General features: G+C 37.8%; 1 protein-coding gene across 1 annotated transcript in view; it reads right to left on the bottom strand.

Moving 5' to 3' along the window:
* Positions 1–315: 315 nt before the first annotated feature.
* cplx2a (complexin 2a) overlaps positions 316–13,435 on the bottom strand; it is a 29,522-nt gene continuing 16,402 nt past the window's right edge. The window contains exons 3-4 of the mRNA XM_074697972.1: positions 5,809–5,987; positions 316–1,976 (exon numbers count right to left, since the gene is read on the bottom strand). Of these exons, the coding sequence (XP_074554073.1) occupies positions 1,785–1,976; positions 5,809–5,987 (371 nt within the window). The 3' untranslated portion in view covers positions 316–1,784. The remainder of the gene's footprint in view (positions 1,977–5,808; positions 5,988–13,435) is intronic.

Here is a 13,435-nt window from a genome sequence, read left to right as displayed (position 1 = left end):
ATTATTATTATGATGATGCTGATAAATTTTTTTTCTTTTAATATTTATTTATTTTTTTATTATTGTACTCAAACCTATGTGAACAAACTGTCTTTAATATGTTGCCAGCGACCTTTCAGGGATTTTGTGTCATTCTGCACAGCTTTTGAGTTAATTGAGGTAAAATTCATAATCAGATTTATCCGACTAATCTGATGAATGCTTTTATTCTGACAGCCCTGATAATAAGCTGATCATTTTCAGGATAACAAGGGGGGCCTCAGAAAATGTCCCCCCCCACACCACCCCCCACTGTGGACAAAGAAACCACACATCTTTACTGTCTGTGAACAAGGTTTTAAGTTTTTATTGAAGTTCAGGCAGAAACATACATGATAATCCTTTATTGCTCATGGCATATCAGGTCCCCCTCTGCAGCTCCACCCCACGTTTACACCAACAGCTAGTGGAACGACTGAAAACACGTCCTGTGGAACTATGGGGACGGCTAAACCGCATGTTTCGCTTTGACCGTGAGAGGATCGAGGGCGGCGGTCTCTTCTCTCTACATGACACTACACGAAAAGTAAAGATCTCTTTTCCTGTCTTCTTCCACCACTCTCCGAGAAATAGATCCTGATAGTTAGAGTATATATATATACTGTAAGTTCTGGTTTTATGGCTGAAGCTTAGGTTTTGGCTGTTGTATGATCGGCTACACGGTCATTCTTCATCAAACAATAAGATTTAAAAAAAACAACTGTAACAGAAAAATCCTGAATGCATACACGTCTTTTTTTTCTTCTACTGATATTATTAACGGTTATATCCACATGGAAGTGATTTCACACTCAAACTTAGGAGTTATTGCCTTAATATTTTTTGCATGATAAAGAAGAGGAGAAAGGGAGGGGGAGAGGAGGTGAGTTTGCACATATCCACACAACAAACGTGTCCAGACAAATGGTCATGCAAGACATAAGAAGGAGACGCACCGAACAGGGGAATAGAAACGTTTCTAAACACTACACTACATGGGTGTCTTTACACGTCGATGTCAGGGCGTTTTTGGGGGAGTGTGTGTGTCGCAGACGGACGACAAAGTCTGACAAGAGAAAAGTGTAACACTGTGTGCAAAAAGTTTGACATAAATATCAGACATGGTCGAACACAAAACAGTAGCTTTAGGAGAACACGACAGTATTTAATTTCCTTTTTAAAATATGGCTTATCAAGTTATCACATGTATATTTTTTTTGTTATTTTCCAGACAGACACACAGTTAGTATAATAGTTTCTTATAATATCTTATGATTGTTTGCCCACCTCCGGGCTTGTAATGTATTCATGTCTTTATGTACAAACAGAGTGAAGAGGGATAGTATTTTTCAGCGCTGCGAGAAAGCTCGGCAGCTTCTGCAGAGGAGAGAAAAAGGAGTTTTAAAACTGCTCAGACTAGAAGGATAAACCATCTAACGTTGTGTTTTGAGCCCCTCTGCGTCGTGTTAGCTTCATCAGTGTAACATCGCTAACATTGGCATCAGTCGAGCTAACGTTCACCGAGCTAGCTGAGTCAAACGGCTACCATTCACACCGCAGCGTCACACCCAGTTATCCCCACACCCCAATCTTTGAGTTATCCAAACACACAAAAAGAAAAGAAATAAAAACCTGATTGAGTTTTTTTTTTAAGCTAATGAAGCAAATTTAAATTCTGGATGAAAAAAAACAAACCCCTGATTCTTCACAGCGCTGTGAATGTAGCCTTTGAACAAAGCTAGTCGACGTTAGCATCAGCTATAGAGCTACTTCTTCAGCATGTCTTGCAGCGGGCCTGGCAGGTATTTCATTACTTGGTCCATGATGCTCTCCTCCTCTTCCTCGTCGCCGCAGCCGGCTGGGACAGCCTTCTTGGGTCGGGTCAAGCTGCCCTCTGCGGGCTGCTCGGCAGCGGCGGCCGCCTCGGCTTCGGCCTCCTCGCGCTTTTTTAAGCCGTACTGGAGGACACAGAGACATGTGAAGGAAACACAGGTTAATCTGAGCCACAGAGGAAGTCACTCATTTCTTTTCCACCTGTGAAGCTGATCAGCATCCGCTAACTGAGCCTCATGATCCCAGCTGCCTCCTGCCCCCAGAAGGCGGCTCCGCTCGTAGCATCACGAGCCGGGGATGTAATTCAGAATGGCATTTCAGCGTGTGTGTGTTTCCTCTCAGGGTGTGTCAGTTTGTTTGCCTATAACTGTATTAAAACTCAGAGCAGTTTTCCTTTCAGATTATTACGTTGTAGACAAGTTGTAAACCTGTGGTTAAACTCCTGAACAGCAAAAACGAGGCTGAATAAACACTCAGCTTCCTCTTCTTCTCTGTGATACTGATCTTGCTCATAAATAAGTGGGCTAGCCAGGACTACGTAGCTAGCTAGCAGTAGCATTTCAGACTGAAATAATACACAACATTATCCCCTAGCCTTTATGATAGTGAACCTGATCACTCACCAGTAGAAAGTGATTCAGGAAACATGTTTACAGCTTCTTCTGTACTTAAGTTTCGGTTTCTTCTTGAAGCAGCCGCCATCATAAAAGCTTGGTAAATTGCCCAAATTACACATTTTATCCTAAATAATCCAACATTTTGACTTAGGCTAGATATAAAATGGCCCAAGTCACCGTCTTGACATGGGCCGTTGTCCTGTAAGGGGGTTAAAGAGCACGATCCTTTTAGCTAAAGCTTTCAGCGATTTTACCAGATGACGATATCTAATCTTAAAAAAAAAATGTATAACTTTTTTTTTACTGATTATTTTAGTACAGAACTTTGGTTGACTATAGTTGTTTTAATATGAACTGTAGAAATAAAGTTTGACTTGACTTTGAGATATTAAAGGCAAAAATGACGCCTAAATTTCTTGTTAAAAGTAAAAAATTCTGACAATGGGTCAGGAAAAATGTGCTCATTTAGTTTCTTGACATAAGAATAATTTCTTTAAACTAGAAACTAAACAAGGATATATATTTATTTGGCAATTTTTTTATTCGTTTTTTTTTCCTTAGCAGCGAAACTGACCCTGACAGACACTTTAAATATTATGAAACATCTGTTATGAGTTTTTCCTCTGTCTGCAGTTATTCAATATTCAGCCTAACTGCAGAAACTGAAATCTGAGCAAGAGTTTTTGTTTTTAATCCAAAGGAAATTTTCTTATACAACTCAATCTGAGCGACAAAGTCTGCTTTGAAATTTTTTTATTTATCTATTTTATTTATTTAATATTTTGACGAATCTATTCTTTCAATTCTTTTTAGATAATGCATTATACTTAGTAAATATTCTTCTTCTTTTATTTTAATAGTTGTATTTTTATTGATTGTGTTATTTGGCTTGTGAAGCACTTTGTGCTCAACTGTTGTTTAAAAATGTGCTGAAAATAAAGTTTGACTTGACTTCAAATTAAAAGACAAAAATGGCGTCTGCATTACTTGTAAACAGTAAAAAGAAATCAGACAATGGATCAGAAATGTGCTCGTTTAGTTTCTCGACATAAGAATAATCTCTTTAAACTAGAAACTAAAGAAATATTAATATTTATTTTACTCGTGGAATTTTTTATCCTTTTTTTTCCTATCAGCCAAACTGACCCTGACAGACATTTTAAATATTAAGGAACGTCCATAATGAATTTTCTTCTGTCTGCCATGATTCAATGTTCAGCCAAACAGCAGAAACTGAAATCTGAGTGTTTGCATCTGATTTTTACTAAAGATGGTTTTATTACATCTGGAATGAGCCACAGACACCTGGAAAGTTCCAGAAAATGTCTTGATTTAAAGTTTTTAAGATGAAAACGACCGTTAAAATTCTTCTATAGAGACACATTATCTTCAGTTATAGAAATGATTCAGATTCAGGTTTAATGTCCAGATTTTTTCCACCAGTCTCTCAGAATAACAGCTGAAGTTGTTGTAGAAACTTAAATAAATCTTTTTCATCACTGAGACAAATGTGACTTGACCTTTGACCTTTGACAAAGAATAATATCCCAATTCAAGAAACCTGACAAGTGGAGTTTTCTTACCTCACAGGAGGATTTTTTGGCTTTTGATATCTTAAAATACGTAATTTTTTAGATTATTCACGTAGACATGGCACATCTTTGATGTAATAATATAGTTTTTACTAAAAAAAAGAAGCAAAATCACTGGCTTAGATTTCAGTTTTTGCTGTGTGCAAATGGAAAACTAACCTTTAATTACATTTGGTTTTTACTTACTAAAAAAACTTATTTATAAGCCCAGAAAAAAGGGTTTATTTTAGGTTTTCAAAGACAAAAACTGAGGGCAGGTTCAAGTTTCTCGGAGTAAGAACAATGTCCTAATACAAGAAAGTTATATTTTACTTTACAGAATAAACTCAGGCTTCATTTCAGACTTTAAATATCTTGAATTTAGAGTTTTTTGGTCCTGTCAGGTGTGTTGAGCCACATTGAGCCTAAGAAAACAAATTCTACTCTAAAAACAGAGCTAGATTTTATTTTTTGTAGTGTGGCTGAATCTTTCTCATTTTTATTCAGCCATGTTTTTAATTTCCTGTTTTGAACTGGGAATTTGTTGTTTTTTTAGGTTGATGTTATCCTTGTAATTTCACTGTTATCCTGTAATTTTCTTTCCATTTTATTGCCGGTAAACGTTTGTTGTGAAGTATGTTAACTGCATCGTCCCTATCAAATAAATAAAATCAAATTCAATTCAATTCTTGAATCATGGCAAAATTTATTTACACTTTTTTTGTCTTTTTGTATCTTGAAATGAGACTTTTTGCGGATCTTACAGATGATAATTTGACAGTTTTAACTTTAATGAATAAAACGCCAACAGTGACATCTTGTGTCAGAGTGTGCAGTGAAATCCTCGTGGATTCCCTCGTAGACTCAGTTTCAGTGTCATAAAATACCCAAACAGAAACTTTCCTCATGAAAACATCTGCTCTGTCCGACTCTGAGAGGAACATTCATGAAGCCACGGCTGCAGATGTAACGTGGACGTTTTGTTCACCATCTGGCTCTGAGGGACGGAGCCGTGGAGGAGGCTGACTGAAAGCTTTCAGCAACGAGCATGCTGGGAATTGTTCCTGGTTTTCTGTTCTCCGCTGGGGGAACTTAAGGAGGGATGGAGGAGGAGAGGAGCGGCTCCACCCTCCCACAGACCACGCAGCACTCTGCTGATTCAGCGTGTGATTTCTGGATAATGGTTCAGGACAAACACGCAGCGCAAACAGAGCGAGAAGTCTGTAATATCAGGGTCTGGATTCTGTTGTTTCAGCTGTAACTAAAGCAGCGTTTATTCTACGCGGCTTTCTGCAAAGAGCTATTATTGGATCTGTGTTTACATCTCCAACAGTCCTCTCCCTGAACTCCCACATCCTGTCCAAATATTCTAATGTATTCTAATTAATCACGGCACGCAGCAAACGCTCATTGTCTTCCTTCTCCATCGCTCAGCTCCTTCCTCCTGCTCCACTGATCTATTTTATAACAGCTATAAATAACATGAAACACACACACACACAGTCTGAACTCAAACACGGGCTGTCACAAGACGAGTCCTGAAGCCTTCAGCGGTGACAGAAGCGAAATAAAAACGCACCAAATCATGGTCCATCTCCCGTTCCTGTTAGCAGGGATTAAATATTGATATTAGCTGTATTCCCTGTTTGCTTTCCTTTTGTTCTGCTGCCTGTTTTCCTGCTAATGACAGACAGACCGGGTTGTTTGCATAAGTTGGGTTAAAGTCGGGTCATTTCACTGACTCAGTCGCTTTTTGTGCGTCATTGTACCTTGTCCCTGATGCCTTGTCTCATGCTTTCCCTCTCAGCCTCCATCTTGGCATACTTTGCCTTCCTCTCCTCCTCCTGCTGCCTCAGGGCCTCCTGCCTCTCCTCCTCCTTCTTCGCTGCATCGGGGTCCTCCTCCTTCTCCTCCCCGCCCAGCATCTTGCCCACATCAGGAGGACCTCCTGAAAAACAGACAGAGTAAGAAAAACAAATGAGACTGTCGGGCATGTTATGTTTATAGACCTTTTCTTAAAGAGGGGGTATTCTGCTTTAAAGAGGGGGTATTCTGATTTAAAGAGGGGGTATTCTGATTTAAAGAGAGGGTATTATGATTCAAAGAGGGGGTACTCTGCTTTAAAGAGGGGGTATTCTGCTTTAAAGAGGGGATATTCTGATTTAAAGAGGGGGTATTCTGCTTTAAAGAGGGGGTACTCTGCTTTAAAGAGGGGTATTCTGCTTTAAAGAGAGGGTATTCTGATTTAAAGAGGGGGTATTCTGATTTAAAGAGGGGGTACTCTGCTTTAAAGAGGGGATATTCTGCTTTAAAGAGGGGGTATTCTGCTCTAAAGGGGGGGTATTCTGATTTAAAGAGGGGGTATTCTGCTTTAAAGAGGGGGTACTCTGCTTTCAGTTATTCTAAACACAGACATAAAGTAACAACACTGGATGTTCAAACTACACATATTTAGATTTTTAAACTGCTACATATTCGTATGTTGGAGAAATCCCTGAATCTGTCTCCCAACTGATCAAAACGCTTCATTAAAAAATGGCGCAAGATTTTCTCCAGATCTTCTCGAGACTTGCTCAAACAATGAAGTCATCCACTGAGGATCTCTGAACTGGTTTATGACACCTTTAAGGAGCACACCTCAAACACCAAGGTTCACCTTAAGCTGTACACCTGGGCTGGCCAATCAGAGGGAAGGGGGTTGTAGAGTGGGGAGTCTTAAAGAGACAGCAGCCAAAACAGAGGATGGAAAAATGAGAGAAAACAGGGTTTTCTTTGAGCTGTAAATCTCTTAAAACTACCACTACAGGGGCACCAGAGGGACAAAATTATCAAAAATACCCCCTCTTTAATGTTTTATTTTTGCAGACTTTGCTATATTCAATGCTATAAAACTTTGTCTTTGTTGTTCTTGCCACTTTAACATGTAATCGTGAACTTCCTGCAGGTAATCTGTCTGACCAGTCCAGCCCTGAGAAAGATTTAGAGGGGTTGATTTATTTAGCACAATAGACCGTTTTATATATGGACCTAGTCTTTGTGGCATCCCCCATCTTTCTCTGAGGTTTATGAACCACGTGAGGTTCCCACTGGGCATGCTCTAAAAATAGCATGAGTCACAACGAAGCTCCTACTAAAAACCTTGGCATGGTCTTTTTAAATCATTCATTTAATATTTAATATTATAATAAAAGGTGATCCGTGAAACTTTGTTGTTCAGGGAGTTTTTTTTTTTACAAACAAGTAGCTCCTTGTTTTTACTCAGTTCCCTTTAAGTGGCCCTCAGTTTCAAAACAGTGTCTGACCCTAAAAGTCCCAACTGTGTCCCACACAAACAAAGAAAAGAGGATTGTGCATCAGAGTCTTAAAATCCAGAACTCTCTGTCTCAGGATGATTAAACAGCGGGCTCTCTTTCTGTGTGTGTTTTTAAAAAGGAGATCTGAGGCTACTTTTAACCTGGCTTTAAGTCAGAGTGAGATATAAAGAGCTAAATCAAGTCCAAAGGTTTTGAAAATTAAAAAAAAAACCATCATATGGACAAAAACAAAAATGAAACCGAAAAGATTTGAATGCAAAAAAGAAAAAAAAGACAGAAAATCACACCTAAAAAAATTAATTACTCAAAATTTGAAAATATACTTAGGGTAAAAACTGACGATATATAGTTTATTTAAAAAACTAAAGAGCTGAATCAAAACTGTTTCTGAATAGAAGAATAATTAATTTTGCTCTTTTTTTTTTATTTAGTGTTTTATTTATATATTTATTTATATTTCAGGATCAGACTTTAAATTTTCTGTTTAATTATTTTTAAATTACTTTTTTTTCAAACCTATGGATTTAGATTTAGGGGTTTAATTAAATTTTTGTTGAATTTACAATCAGTTTGCCTTGTTTTTATTTTGTTTGAATCAAATTTAACCAGTTTTATCCACAGTCTGAAACAGTCTGAAACAGTCTGAAACCGAAAAGATTTGAACGCAAAAACAAGAAAAAAAAAAAAGAAAGAAAGGAAATTGACACCTGAGAAAATTAATTACTCAAATTTAAAATTTATTTTACGGTAAAATCTGACAACAAATAGTTTGTGTAAAACATAAAGAAGTGAATCAAAACTGTTTTGGGATAGAAAAATAACTGATTTTGCTTTTTTTTCTTGATTTAGTGTTTTGTTTATCTATTTTTTTATTTCAGGATCAGACTTTAAATTTTCTGTGTTACTTTTTTTAATGACTTTTTTTTCAAACTGTTGGATTTAGATTAAGGGGTTTAATTTAAATTTTTGTTGCATTAGTTTGCTTTGTTTTTATTTTGTTTGAAGGTCTTTAGCTTCTTTGCAAATACAGGGTGCCAAACTATGATTACAGTTAGGCATGCCCATATATGGTCAAAATTCGTAAACTGACATTTTGATTTAAGTTCAGTTCAGACTGAAACTTTTTTTTGAACCAGACTGTAAACATGTTTATATCTGCTTTTTGAATTGGTGTGTTTGTGGTTTCTGGTGTTTCTGCATCCAGCCCCTAGTGGACGCTTGGTGAACTGCAGTTTAAACACTTCTGTATAAACTCCACAAACCTCTCTTTTTAACTTTCACTTTTTAAATGCAAGGGATGTGAAGTCTATTTAATTTCAAACCCTTTAAGGTTCAATTAAAAAAGGAAAAATATTGTATTTCTTATGTTGTTGGAGCTCTAAGATAAAAACCACAAACTTCAGAAAAATATTTCAAACTGCAGAGACGAACCAGCGGCGCTGGGTTGGCGCTTTAAAAGTGGTGTTTGTGTGTACGGCGCTGAGTGACTTCTCTGATCGTGAGCCTAAAGTAAATCTTGTTTCTCTTTACATCACTAACGTGTTTCTGGGTAGCTGATGGATTCATAGAGCTGCTCTCGTGTAATTGATTTGTTCTTTATGTTTGTTCACTCAGATCATTTCAGTCCTCAGTCAGCGACGCTAACACACTCTATATTTACACTCCTCTACCTGAGCTGCAAGTGAAAACAACTCCCCTGGATTATAGAAATATCTGTCACTGAGCGTGTTTTAACTTATTTATATTTGAATAATTACTTATACGGCGTAAAAATGTGTACAAAGTTATTAGTAAATGATTTGTAACAGATTAGCATTAGCGCTAAATACAATCATCTAATTTAACCTTTGTGGAAGCCTGCTCCTTGTTGACTTGATAAATAGACACAGAGAGACGCCACCCTGAGATAATGATTGGTTAAAATGTTCTTAAAGATGTTTCCTCAAAGACAAAATAATTACTGTGAAAGAAAAACAGGAAAAGCAGACTGACTCGTGTTTCAACCCTCTGCAGGGTGAAGGGCTAAAAGAGGGTAAGACGAGTTCACAGTTCACCACGAATCCCAGTTTTTGACTCTTACACAACGAGGCACTGGAATATGTCTTATGCAAGACTTCTTACTGTCCCTGCAGGAGTTACAGCTCCAGAAATAATGCCTTGCAATACCAAGGCAGGAAAATGCTGAGTGAAGCAGAAGAAAAGAAGTAAAGAGGAAAAGCTGCCGGCGAGAATCAACAGGAAAAAAAAAAATTACAGAGAAAAGCCAGAGGTCTGAAGGATTTGGACGCAGAGAGGAGTAAAGAAGTGTTTGGGAAGAAGGGGAAAGAAAGCAGGACGGACAGATGAGGGGAGTACAGTTTATTTTAAGGGGGAAAAAAGCTTATTTCAGAAAAAAACGAAGCGAGGGGAGAAGAAGAATCTGTCAGAAAGGATTGAGTCCAATTAACTGGGCCGTTCCAGTTAGCAGGATTACCAAACAGTTTCTGAGAGGGAGCGGGGAAAGATGGAGGCGCAGACAAAATGGAGGGATTGAGGAGAAGAAAGAGACTAATTGAAAGTGGAGGAGAGGAAGAGGAGGGAGAACTAGGTGTACGGACAGAGGGCGTCTGAGGAGACGAGCCAAACAACCAGGAAAGACAAACAGAGCTGAGAGCCGCCCCTGGTATCGTTAGCGTTTCAACTCATCAGCATAAAAAAGTGAAGAGCAGCAGAACGAGGAGAGATAAAAGACAGGGCAGCGATAAAGAGGAAGCTGAGAAAAACAGTCGTTTATGAAGCGCCAGCTCTCACTTTAAGAGCTGTTTTTTGTCACTTTGAATTCTCACGTTTAAAGCTCGGTTTAATTTATTCCTGGTGCGACAGGAAACGATCAAAGAGCCAGTTCCTGCCATGATATAAATAAAGATGAGAAAATCACATGAGAGAGGTGGAAACATGCAGGAAGTGATGACAGCATTGTGATGTAGTGCTCATCTGCCTGCCACTAGAAGGCGCTGTAGCTCCTGTTAATGGCTAATTATACTCACATGGTTTACCATCAGACTGCAATCCTGTGTCAAGCTGTGTTCAATAAATTGCACCATGCTTAGACCAAACAAATGGAAAACTGTTTGAAACTGCAGTTCATCAAGCGTCCACTAGAGGCTGGCTGTAGAACCACCAAAGCACATACACACTAGAGAAAGACCCATTTGTTTTTTCAGGGCTGATAAGAGATGGGTACCAAATAAGCTACTTTTATAGGTACTGAATTCTGTCAAAACCATGGGGTACCAATTAATGCAAAAACCAAAAGGTTCCATGTTTAGGTACCTGATGCATCCTTGTGACTGTGAGTGAGTAGAGGAGTAGGCGATTTTCCATGGTGGACATGAACACTTCATTGCAAGGTAATGTAGTGAAGAATAAATGTTAAATTAAATAATGTTTATATTTCATAATTGAACAAATTGATATTCTTTACCACATAAATAAAAAAAAGTACCAAAAATTGGTACCATGAGTACTGGTATCGATTGCCACAATTCTGATACTGATTATTAAAACTCAAGATTCGAGTTTCAAGTTTCAAGATTGCCTTTATTGGCTCAGAGAGAAATTTGTTTTGGCCTTTTGCCCCTGCTGCAACCACTTAAAACAACAGTACCATGTCCGTAAGAAAGGACAAAAAAAAAAAGACAATAACGCTCAATAAAATAGCAAAGATAAATCAGTTCTCATTAAGGTAATAAAAATAAGTAAAGATTCAAATAGCTTCCTTTGGGGTCACCCTTTCCGCAAATCCAGTCTTTGAAAAAATACAAACTGTACACTTGTGAATGAATAAATATTTACAGGTATATTTGTGATGTGTGTGAATAAACTAACCTTAACGAAACTAAGCCCAAACAAAAAAAAGGCAGATGCCGATATGCTTCAAAATGCAAATCAGTCTGTGCCGATTACACACTTATTTAAAAAAGCTGATCTTTACAGCTGAAATAAATGAAGCCTTAAATGAAGTTTTGTCCATATAAGGGCGTGGCCACCTTGACTGACAGGTGGGCACCCTGTATCTGTCTGCAAAGAAGCTAAAGACCTGCCTCTTTACCTCACCCTAACTCGAACATGGCTAGGCCAAGTCGAGGTTTTCAAGCATGGGTATGCTAAAAACGTCCCATCTGAAACAAATAGGTGACATCACAAAGATGTGAGAGTATTAATCATTGTTACTATGGTTTCGACTGGTTGCTTGGTTTAGAGCGACCTTTCTGGAAAGACAAGTTTTGCAGTCGTTATATTTTATTCATTTATTTAGATTCAGAATAAAGACTCTGTTACCCATGAGCACTAGTACCCACTGTCGTGAAGACGTGACTCTTAGAGATCAACACTAAATTTCTTCGATACAAAGCTATAAGGTAATGTGTAGCGGTGGAAATCGAAAATCAATATATCGAGATTTTTTGTTTGACAATATCAAAATTGTGATTCTTTGTCAAAAAAAAAGTGTTTTTTGTTGTTGTTTTCTTTTCAAATTCAAATCCTTCATTTCAGTCTTTGTTTATAAACTGGATCGGAAAAAAGTTTCCACTTTTCTCCAGCAGAGGGCGAAATATTTCACTCTGACTCACGTTATGTGCATCTTATAAGAAAATAAAACTCCTGATCTAGTCTGTAGACGTCATCATCATCATTTAACATTTTCACATGTTCTGGTGTTAAACAAGCAAACTAAAAATCGCAAAAATCGTTAATATCGGAGCATCGCAATTTAAATTGAATTTGTTGTTTGAAATGTAACAAATGTTTCTATTCTTCTTTAATGCTTTTTTATTTCCATACTGACAATTATCTCTCACTTCTATGCTCCCAATATCTAGAACAAACTGCAAGAGAATATCAACTCTGAGAAACCATCAGCTTTTAATGAGTATTTTAACAAATCATTTTATTATTATTATTTTTTTTTAACTGTACAACCCTGCACTTTGACTTTGTTTTAGCATTTTTTTTTTTGCCATTTTTCTTTTTTAATTGTATTTTTTTTTGGCTTTTTAATTGATTTGTAATCGTTTTTGTTATTATATTTTGCTGATTTTTATCTCTGTAAAGCAACATATAAACCTGCCTTCCCTTAATTCTGCTTAATTTGCACATTTTCATTTCAATCTTTTGAGCTGCAATTTTGCTTTTAGTCCGTCAAACCTTTATTGTATCATCCTCTTGAGTTTCTGCCATGTTTTTTTTTTTCTGTTGTACCACTTTGTAAACATTTGTTGTTTTTTAAAAGGTGCTTTACTAAGAGAGTGCAGTTAAAACCGGAGTCAAATTCCTTGCATTCTTGAAAATACTTGGCGAATAAAGGTGATTCTGATCCTGATTATGATTAGAAGTTATTATCATCGTTATTCCCTCTGCCTGGCTCCCAGTTTCCCCATCATTCCTGCACTAATGCACCAGCCCCTTCTCGTTAGTCTTTGACAGATTGTTTCCCATGTGTGTGTGTTCGCTTCGAGCCATTATTCCCTTCGCTTGATTGGCTGGCGCAACTCCCCACCCACTATTTCCTGTTTTCCCCCTGGCAGCCTGATTGTTTTATCTTTCTGTCTGGTTTCTGGATTTTAATATTTGAACTCTATTTTTATGGATTTTGGCCATGGACAGAGACAATCAGCTGTTGGAACCACTGCCACAAAGCGTAGAAAACTGCTGAAAACTTTAAACAAAGCATTAAAAGAATCTTTCTCACAAATGGTCCGTGTGCAAAAAGTGAGAGCGTCAGATACAGATAAGTAAACTGCTGCATCAGCATTTGATGAACAGGACAGAGAAGCTGACGTAGCATTTCTACGAGCGACTGTGACACGGCTTCCTGTCTCTTTCACAGGTGTACATGTCAGAGTGTGTGAGGGGACGATGGTGCAGCAGAAACGGAGCTAAAGCACACACAGTGGGTGTTCATATAAGCACATGAGGTTATAAATAATTACTCAGTTCCTTTTTAACCTCTCATGCTGTAGCTGTGTGTGTGAGAGAGAGCTTCAGAGCCACATTATGGATGCTAAGTATCTGCTATGGGTGATAACGTACGCGCCGGTTG

The sequence above is a fragment of the Halichoeres trimaculatus genome, unplaced genomic scaffold (genome assembly GCF_033239565.1).
Source record: "Halichoeres trimaculatus isolate MK-OKI-2021-1 unplaced genomic scaffold, fHalTri1.1 fHalTri1_scaffold_2, whole genome shotgun sequence".
Classification (NCBI taxonomy): domain Eukaryota; kingdom Metazoa; phylum Chordata; class Actinopteri; order Labriformes; family Labridae; genus Halichoeres; species Halichoeres trimaculatus.
The sequence above is the reverse complement of the archived record's forward strand: the minus strand, read 5'-3'. Positions and strand labels throughout refer to the sequence as shown.